Source organism: Prionailurus bengalensis, chromosome E2 (assembly GCF_016509475.1).
Source record: "Prionailurus bengalensis isolate Pbe53 chromosome E2, Fcat_Pben_1.1_paternal_pri, whole genome shotgun sequence".
Taxonomy (NCBI): Eukaryota; Metazoa; Chordata; class Mammalia; order Carnivora; family Felidae; genus Prionailurus; species Prionailurus bengalensis.
The window spans coordinates 15,674,307-15,684,241 of NC_057352.1; the positions used below are offsets into that span (position 1 = coordinate 15,674,307).

General features: G+C 50.9%; 1 protein-coding gene across 6 annotated transcripts in view; it reads right to left on the reverse strand.

The window, feature by feature from the left end:
* ACTN4 (actinin alpha 4) overlaps positions 1 to 6,472 on the reverse strand; it is a 71,028-nt gene extending 64,556 nt beyond the window's left edge. For 2 of the 6 annotated variants that reach the window (XM_043599002.1, XM_043598998.1), the window contains exon 1: positions 6,147 to 6,406. In XM_043599002.1, coding sequence (XP_043454937.1) covers positions 6,147 to 6,308 — 162 coding nt within the window. In that variant the 5' untranslated portion in view covers positions 6,309 to 6,406. Of the gene's footprint in view, positions 1 to 6,146 lie in introns of all 6 variants that reach the window. The other 4 variants (XM_043598999.1, XM_043598996.1, XM_043598997.1 and 1 more) reach the window with 4 other exon arrangements.
* Between the last annotated feature and the right edge of the window lie 3,463 nt (positions 6,473 to 9,935).

The following is a 9,935-nucleotide window of genomic DNA, read 5'->3' on the forward strand; positions in this document are numbered from 1 at the left end:
TATTAAAAATTTTAAATGGTATGAAAAAATCACAAATGACTACAGTTTAGGAAACAGGGAGACAAGGGCAGGTGCAAGGAAGCAGGGGCGGCAGCTGCTCTGGCTGGGGGAACCACGTCTCTTCTGGAAATGCAGGATGGTTCCTCACTCTTGGGGGGATGGGGCTCATCCCAGAAATGCAGATGCCAGCACAGAAATAGGTGGCAAATAGCAAATCCCAAATAAGCTCAATCCATTGGCTTCCCAGTCACTTCAATAAATTACACCTAAGAAAAAGGCCACTGGCTTCTTCCAGAGTCACTGCTGCTCAGACTAAAGAGAAGGCAACCAAGTTACACCAACCAGCTTTTCAAGACTTTCCCTGGACATTCCAAGTTAATGCATCGATTGTTTACAGAGGAAGGGGAGGGGGAAGGACGTGAAAGAACACAACCAAAAAAGGCACAACACCAAGACAAATGTCTCAGATTTTTATAATCCCAGGGAGACTGCTACTTGGATAAAACTTCCCACCAGCACGGATGTAAAGACACCCTTGCCAGTTAAATTCACATGAAGATTTCACTTTCTGGATGGAGGGAGGCAAGATCCTTCTCCTCCCAGCCAGCTGGTTAATTTTCCACCCAATAAGATGACTCTTTACAGAGTCCGGAATTTAAAACGATTGTTTCTCTTGATCCACTAACCCTAACACTCCTTGATACCTGAGATAGTGACTAAAATGTAACTCATAAACCTTCCTGAAGAAAAGCACATGTTACGGTGCCACTTTCAGACACTTTATAACAAATTCTGGCCATTGGCGTCTAGACTGCCAACACTGTAAAACTAAGTTTCCTTATAACTGTGCTTTGATGTTTTAACCTTTAAACTCCTCCTAAACGAGGACTAATCTTGGACTCTCAAACCACCCGTGCTATAAAGACTTCTTTCAAACCTCCATGGATGACAGAATTTGAAATCTGCTCAAGCAGAAACTTCCGCCTGCCTACCTACCTGTGTTTCAGCCACCACTGCCATTGAATGACCACCTTGCTATCACTTGCCTCTTATTTCCATGGAAAAAGAAAAGGGGTGAAGAGGAGCTTAAACAAGGTAACATGAGTATTTTGTTATTCCATAAAATAAATACATAAATAAAAGCAGTGGGAGTGAACTGAGGGAAGGGACTTGAATGTGACTGATGAGACTATGGACATCACTAAGGGAAGGAAATAGGGATAAACTGGGGGGAAACACTGGTCTAGAATATACTAGGGCTGCCTGGGTGGCTCAGTCAGTTAAGTGTCTGACGCTTGATTTTGGCTCAGGTCATGATCTTACAGTCTGTGAGTTCAAACCCGGCATCAGGCTCTGAGCTGACGGTGCAGAGCCTTCTCGGGATTCTCTCTCTGCTCCTCCCCTGCTCGCGTGCACACTCTGTCTCTCTCTCACACACAATAAATAAGTTAAGATATACAAAATGCCAGGGAAGAGCTAAACATGTTGCTACTTAGCTATTCAGAAAACTTGAAGGAGCAATTGATACTAGTGCAAACTGCTGCTCGCTTATTATTTTTGCCCTTCCCCTCCCCCCCCCAGTGGAGGCAGTAAGGGAATCCTTGTTTTAAGAACCCTAAGATTTGGTCAAAGGCTTGTACAAATCCCAGCACACTGTCAACCAATCCGGCAAAAGCCAAACGTATTCATCTCCACAGTCTCAGAAACTCCTCGCGCCCTCTCAAATCGATTCTCTTTTGGTTCCACTCGCTTTACTGTCCTCTGCTACTCTTGCTACTCACTCAGGTAGCTGGAAAACAATGCCGTCTGGCCAAAGTCTGCCATGGCTGGAGTATGGGTTTAAATTTTAAATGACAGAGGTCCCCACCCCAGAGGCTTAAGACCAGAATGCAGACTGGTCCCTGCTCCCCTGAAATCTGATTAAGAAGATGTTTTGAGAGTGCGCTCGCACCTCTTAAATGACCTCCCTGACTGCATCTCGGGAGTTTAGCGGCACCAGCAACACCGATATTAAAGCATCACCCTCGTTTCCAGGGCTGTTTTCCTCCAACATGTCACCAAACACTTTCCCCACAAGGAAGTCTGCTTGAGGCCAGGCAATTGGCTGCCCTTAAATAAAACCATTTAGCCCCAGTCCCAACCCGGAGGGTGAGTCAGCTCCCTGCTGCCAGGGTAGCCTCCTTGTTGGTCTTGGAAGCCGGAACCAGGGAGGGTGTTTCAAAAGGCAGAGGGCAACCCTGGGTTGCCACCCTGGACCGCCTAGGATTAGATGTATCAGCAGGCACCGCTCCCACTTCACAGACCAGCTCTCGACTGAGTGAGCGTGAGTGGCTACCAGGGGCGCTGTTACTCCCGGGGCCGTTCCCCCAACACCTCCCCTCTTTGGCAGTCATCAGAAAAGCTGTGTTCCGAAACACAGTGTCAGGGGATGGGGAGGGAATAGAGTGCTAGTGGCTCAGTGGCTTCCCCCACCCATCTCCCGAGAGTGCAGAGCATAGCTGTCCCCCTCCCATATTTGCAGTCTCATTTCTAGATGATAGTTAAGTTCGTTTAAGTTTTTATCATCGATTTATGTATGTATTTATTTATTTTTTGTAGGTATGTTATTTAATTTTAAAAGCTGCTAAGGACCTGTCAGTCTTAGCCAGATCCCAAGAGGGAAGCAATTAAAGTAATGGAACAAAATAACAGATGGCTACTTTGGGGCGTCTATTGTTAGCCTTAAAAAAAAAAAAAAAAAAAAAAAAAAAAAAAACCTGTCGGAGAAAAACAAAACACCATCAGAACGTTCAAATAATTAACTCACCCTTAATACAGCCGGAGCCAAAGGTCAGGGATCTAAACAGTGAGGCCCTGCCCTGTGAGCAGTGATGTTTCAATGAACATGCAAGCCCAGCAAAGGAGGCATTTCTTCTTGATCTACTGAAGAGGTTCTGGACGAGCTGTCAAGAGACCTCTCCTATCCTGGAGAGCAGGGGTAGTAGCAAGGCTACCCAGGCCCCTTTTGGCAACTAGGAGAAAGAACTGTGGCCGAGAACTGTAATTGCTGGAGAATCTGCTCAAAAACCAGATCAGTCCTTCGCCCATCCCCAGGAGAAAAGCTAGGACCTTCCACGTCAGAAATGTTGCATAACCTACTTATCAGGTAATGCCTTGGTTACAGGGGTCTCAGAAGTCAGGGCAAATGGCTTCACCGGAAGCCACACACACACACCCTGACTCGAACCAACCCTTGCCTAATCCCTAGAAGAATTCAATTCCACACACTTGAAGGGACTACAGCTATCCTGGACACAGATTTTCAGAGTATGTGAATATATGCACAAGTGCCAGGGGCTCAGCCTTGGAGAGGCAAGAAGGGCAACCTGTTATTCACTAAAGCGACACTGTAATGTCGAAAAACTCAGCCAGACTGTTTGGAGGGAGCAGGGGGCGGGGAGGGGGAGAGTCCTCTTAGAAGGGAAAGGACAGTCCAAACTTATGTATATATTCTTTTCCATTACCCCCTCCCCCCCCTTCATAAAGGATCCCTGATCCATAACAGGAGAGTGCACAGCAGCGAAGCAATATTTTTCTGCAAAGAACAGTTACATGTAAATATCTGCTGCAGTAGGTATAAAGCTGGACATACTAGAATCTGGTCCTCACCGAGTTAGAGGACGCTGTGAGCGACCCTTTCCCTCAACCTTGCCCAGTCCTTAAGGAAAGGAAGAGGGAAAATAACACAGAGCAGCGAGGCCTTGGGGTTCCATTGAGTCCTCGTTCCCACCCAGGCAGACATGAATGGCGCCCCGGCCTCACCCAGTGTGCAAGGGAGACTATAACCACGAAGGAGCACACACCCTAACTCCCAGAAGGGAGTGGAAGTGAGCTAGCAAAAGGAGTCATTTGGGGAAGGGTAGAAGACAGGAAGGGAAGGAAAAGGAAGGTTCCCTCACCTCCAGTACCTGAGAGAAAAGAGGGATTCACCTTCCCAGGCACTCGGAGCTGGAGAAGACAGATCCCAGAAATTCTCAAAAATAATCCTGTGGCCCCCTGTCCCCCTCCCGACTTTCCAAGTCTCCTGGCAACTCTTAACCTTTTCCAACCCAGCACTGCCTCAGGCAGTAAATTATTGTTTGTGGCTGCTGGCTAGACCTCACCCTACCCTCAAAAAGCATTTGTAGTTCAGATTATCTCAAACTGCCCACCCTGAGGTAGGTGGCTCAATGGATAAGACCACCACCACCCCCACTACCGATGAGGAAATTCAAGCAGAGGCTGGGAATTTACTCAAGGTTATGCCAGGCCCCACCCCAGGCTGCCTTGGAACAGCTGCTCCTTTCACCCTCTCCCTCCATGCTGGGGCGGGGGGGGGGGGGGGGGGGGGGCTGCAAAGACACCCTGAGTGCCAATTCACACCCTCAGGAGGCTTCCAGTCACACTCTCCACTCACCGCTCAAACACCTTGAGTCTGCCCGCCACGTTCCTGAAAAACCCCACCAAGCCCACCCTCCCAAGTCCCAATACCAGACACATCCATCTCTGCAGCATCACAGAAGGGCCTCCTTCGACCCCTCCTCATTTTCCACATGACAGAACGGTACTACGAGAGCAAGGGTCTTGCCCAGGACCCCAAAACTGATTAGTAACAAACCTGGGAAGGAAACGCCGATCTCCAGAACATATTAAAAGCCTCTAACTTTGAGTACCTGCTACTCTCTCCACACACACGTTACACAACCCCTCCCAACACACACACCCACTCAACAGACTCCTTTCTTTGGCTCTTCCTGCACACACTCAAACCCTCTCTTCTATCATGAGAGCTCCCCTCCTCAACCACCTTGAATTATCCCGCCCCCCCCCCCCAATACCTCCTCTGGGCCTTCCACTCCTTTTGATCTCCCTTTCACTACTGTGGTCCCCCCTAAGTTGCTTCCACACCCCAACATGCCACCTGAAAACAGACGCTGCTTTAGGGTCCCTTCCCCCCTTCCCCCCCAAAGACGCAATTCTTCCTGGACACTCGCCGCTTCCTCCCTTATTCTCCCTCCCCCACCACCCCACTTTGCAGTCCCGGGACTGCGCCTCTAAAAGCCCTCCCCCCTCCAAATTCCTTCCTCTTCCTCGGTCCATCTCACACACCGTGTTCCTAATGAGACTTTCATTTTCCTAAACTAACTTCCCTCCCATTACCCGCCATTCCGTCGCTCACATTCTCTCCACCCTGCTCACCTTTTCCACACTACCTTTTCCTTAGGCTCCATCCAACCCCCTACCTAGCTTTTCAACCTTGAATCAGTTCTTCAGAATCCCCTCTTCAAACACTCCAGGGACCATCCCCTTCACCCTGTTCATCATCAATTCCTCACTCCTCCTGCTTCCCAATCTTCTCCTCTTCCCTTTAGAACAGGGCCCTCCAAATAATCCTCAACCCTTCAAGCACTTCTTACAGCTCCCTTCTTCTGTTCGCACCCCTGCCCATCCTCACACCCCATGCCACAGTCTCACACCCACTTCTTTCCTCTGCCCCTCTCATCTTCCAAGTCTCCCAGGTCTCCCCCCCCCCCCACTACTCTTCAGACTCCACATTCCTTTCTTAGCACCCCTACTCCATCTTCAGACTTCCAGAATCTCCATCCCCTTTAGAACGCCCCCCAACCCCAACCTTCGGACCTTTCTGCACTCCAAATAACCCCCTCCATCTTCGAGCTCCTGTTCAGGCTCCCCGACATCAATTCCATCCTGGCCCACGAATTCCAGACTCCCCCGTTTCTCTCCGCACCCCCAACCATCCCCTGAACCTTCCACCCCGCCTTAGACCCCAATTCCATTTTAGAGGCTACAAGCTTCTCTCGATTTCCCCCAATATCCCGCCCAGACCGTCCAATTCCTTCATCGGGCTCTCTGATTCGTTTTTTCAGACTTCCATATTCCCTACTAGGCCGCCAATGATTTCTTCAGACTCTCAATTCCTTGCCCAAGTTCTACAATTCCTTCTCAGGACTCCAAACCCCTTCCCAATCCCGCCAATTCCTTCTCAACACCCCCGATTCCCATCACAGACCCTCCAATTGTCTCTCAAGACCCTCCAACCCCCTTTCCGGCCCCCAGCCTCCCTCGGAAGCGCCCCTTCCAGCCCGTCCGGCCCGCGGGCCGCGCACCTTGCGCTGCTGCTTCTCCCAGGCCGGGTCCAGCAGCAGGTCCCGGTCCCAGTCGTCTTCCTGGGCCATGTAGTCGCCCATGCTGCCTCCGCCGCCGGCGCCATTGCCCCCGCTGCTGGGGCCGTACTGGTACGACTGGTTCGCCGCGTGGTAGTCCACCATTCCGCCGCCTCTTGCTCGCCCACCAGCCCGTCCGCTCCCGCCGCAGCTCCCGCCCCTCTGCCCGAGCCTCCGCCGCCGCCGCCGCCGCCGCTTCAGCTGCTTCAGCCCGCCCTCCCCCAGCGCCTGCGCACTGCCTGCCGCGCCTGCGCACCGCGCCGCCGCCGCCGCCCTCCCGCGCGCGCGCGCGCCTCCTAACCAGGAAAGGGCTGAGACCCGCCTCGGGGAGCTCGGCGCCTGCGCAGAGTCCACTTCCCGGACCACCCTTTCGGCCCAAGTACGAGCCGCGTCCCCTCTCCCGCGTGAGCGCGCGTTCTCCGCCTGTGGGCGGGGCCGTATCATGAATGATTCATAAGGCGGGTCCCGCCATCAAGCCTTAACCTGCTGGGGCCTGTATTCTCATTCGACAACACAAATTCAACAAATATTTATTAAACGCCTCCTGTGTGCCAGATCATGTTTTACGCGTTGGCACTGAACAAGAGAGACAAAAATCCTTGCCCTTGTGCAACTACCTTGTAGTGAAGGAAGATAACAAACAAAATTTTAGGAAGGATATCCCAAGGTGATAAGTGTTACGGAGAAAAATTAAGCATGAATGGAATATTTTTAAAAAGTACTCAGGGTAGGCTTCTCAGAAAAGGAGGACACTTGAACACAGACGTGAAGGATTCATGAAATAGACATGAGAATTAGGTGGGTTGGAATAGATACTGGCTGACTGGGAAGGTAAAGGAGTTTGGAGACTTGTCTATTCTTCATTCATTCCACAAACATTCATTTGAGCACCTACAGTGTGCCAGGCATCGCTCTTGGGCATTGGCAATGGAGTGCTAAGCATGACAAGCATGATTAGTTCTCAAGTGGCTCAAAAGGGGGAGGGCAACAATATATAAGCAAATAAATACAGATAAATGACATTGCCACATTAATAGCCCTCTCGAAAAAATTTTTTAAGTTTATTTGTTTTGAAAGAGAGAAAGCATGTGGACGGGGTAAGGGGAGAGAGGGAGAGAGGGAGAGAATCCCAAGCAGGTTCCATGCTGTCAGCACAGAACCAGTCGCCAGGCTAAATCTCAACCATGAGATCGTGACCTGAAGTGAAATCAAGAGCTGGCCACTAAACTGACTGAGCCACCCAAGCACCCCGCCTTCTCAAATTTAAATATCCAAAGCTAAGCTTCTGATCTTCCCAAACCTGATCACCCCACAGTCATCCCCATCCATCACGGTTAATGGCACCTGCAGTCTTCCAGCTCTGCAGGCCACAAACCTTGCATTCATCCTTGCCTCCTCTTTGTCTTCACACCCTACATCCAGTTCAGGAAATTCTGTCAGTTCTATCTTAAAAGTATATACAGGGGCACCTGGGTGGCTCAGTTGGTTGAGCAACCGACTTCAGCTCAGGTCATGATGTCGCAGTTGGTGAGTTCAAGCCCCGGGTCGGGCTCTGTGCTGACAGCTCAGAGCCTGGAGCCTGCTTCCGATTCTGTGTCTCCCCCTCTCCCCACCCCTCCCCTGCTCACGTTGTCTGTCTCTCAATAATAAATAAACGTTAAAAAAAATTTTTTTTTAAGTATATACAAAATCCACCCATTCTCCCCCCCCCCCCCCCCCGCCATGGCCCCACCCTAGTCCTGTCCACCCTTGCCTTGTCTTTCCTTGGACCACTGCACCGGCCTCTCACCCGCTTCCTGCTCCCCTTCCTGGTCCCCCAACCCCACTCTCTTTCCCGCAGGAAGCCCAAGGGAGCCAGTAAACACCTGAGTCAAATCAAGTCTCTCCCTCCTCTGCTCAGAACCCCTCCTTGGTGCAACACTGAGTACAAGTCAAAGTCAAGGAAAGGAGGAAAGGCTGAAGAAGAAGTCTTCCCTGCCCTGGCCCAGCCCAGCCCCGCTTTTGAAACAAGAGACCCCTGGAGCTTCACAAGGTCTTCCCCCATCTTGTCGGCATTTCCTCTCCCAGCTCACCTCCTTCTCTCCCTCTCAATCTCTGAGCTTCTGCCACACTGCTGACCTCCTTGGTGTTCCTCAAACATACCAGGCACGTTCCAGCCTCAGGCCTTTGTGCTGGATGATACCTTGTTACCACTGCCTGGAACACTGTTCCCAGTTACTGGATCCCTGGGGCTTACACAGCCTCCTCTCCTACAGGTCTGCAGAAATATCACCTCCTCAGTGAGACCTTCCCTGACCACCTTAGTAAAATAGCATCCTACACCTTCCCTCCTTTGCTTTTCTTCCGGAGTACTGATCACCATTCAACATACCATTTAGCTTATTTACCGTGTTTATCTGTCTCCTTCCCAAGAACGTCAGCCCATGAGAGTGAGGATCTTTGGTCACTGCTGTATCCCTAGTCTCTGAAGCAGCGTCTAGCACAAGACAGAAGCTTAATAAATCTTACGTGAATGAATGGATGGACTTAAAACCATGGTTAGGAGTTCAAATTTTATTGGAAATGCAATGGGAAGTTAAGGGAGGACCCTAAGCAGGGGATGGCTGGGATCCGCTACTGTTTACAGGATCCGGCAGCCACAGGAGGGGAACAGACTGTAGGTGGAGTAAACACAGGGAGACCAGCCAGGAGGCTGCCACAAAGGTCCAGGTGAGCGGGGACAGGGCCAGGGTCCTGGAGGAGGAGGGAGCTATGCAGGTGGGGCAGTGGAAGGATGTGGGAAAGTGGAGCTGACAGGGCTTACTGTCCTGAATTGGATGGTGGCAGGGGTGGCCATCAGAATGAGGGAAGAATCCAGACTCCAGATGGTTCCCAAGGTTTGGACGTGAGGGACAGGGGAGTGTGAACTTGATTGGATTCAGGGAAGGTAAGAAGGTAAGCATTCAAGTTCGACTAGAGCAGGAACTGGCCCACAGTGTGAAAGGTCACAGTCAGCTACCGGGAATGGGGATGAGAAAACATGGCTCCTCCAGGTATGGGAGCCCACAGACTTCTCCCCACCTCTCTCAAAGTCACTGGAAGGCATCCAACGGCACGCAAAGGAAGCGGACAAGGCCCGGGCAGCAGCCCATGTTCCCAAGGGATGCCAGGATCTGGCCAAAGATCCAGGGGTGTTGGCTGTGACCTGGAGAACAAATCCAGAACTTTTATGCTGGGCCTAGTTGGCAGGGAGAGCCACTGGGGCTATGGGCCATCTGCCCCACCCTGCCTGCTTCCGACAGACACAGAAAAATCTTCCACACGAAGGGCTCAGAGTTGAAGAGTTTGGCCCGCCGTCAGTGAGGCTTAAAGGCTCCCTTTATTTATTGATAAATGTTATTTGTGACAACATTTTATGTTTTTAGGTAAGCTCTATGCTCAACATGGGGCTTGAACTCACGAGCCCAAGATCAAGAGTCGCGGGCTATGCCGACGGAGCCAGCCAGGCGCCCCTGATGTATTCCATCGTTAATTCTAGTTAGTGAGACAAGACGAAAAAGAGCTATGTCCTCTTAAGAGTGAGAGCATGCACAGATACTGGTGTGCCTAGAGGGGACTATGGAAGCAAATGAAATAACGCCCCTAAGCCCAAGTGAGCATGACAGGTGTCAAGTGTATCATCTCTTAACTATATGCCAAACTGTTCTAAACTCCTCTAAAGCATTAACTCACAGCAACGACTTCAGTGGGTAC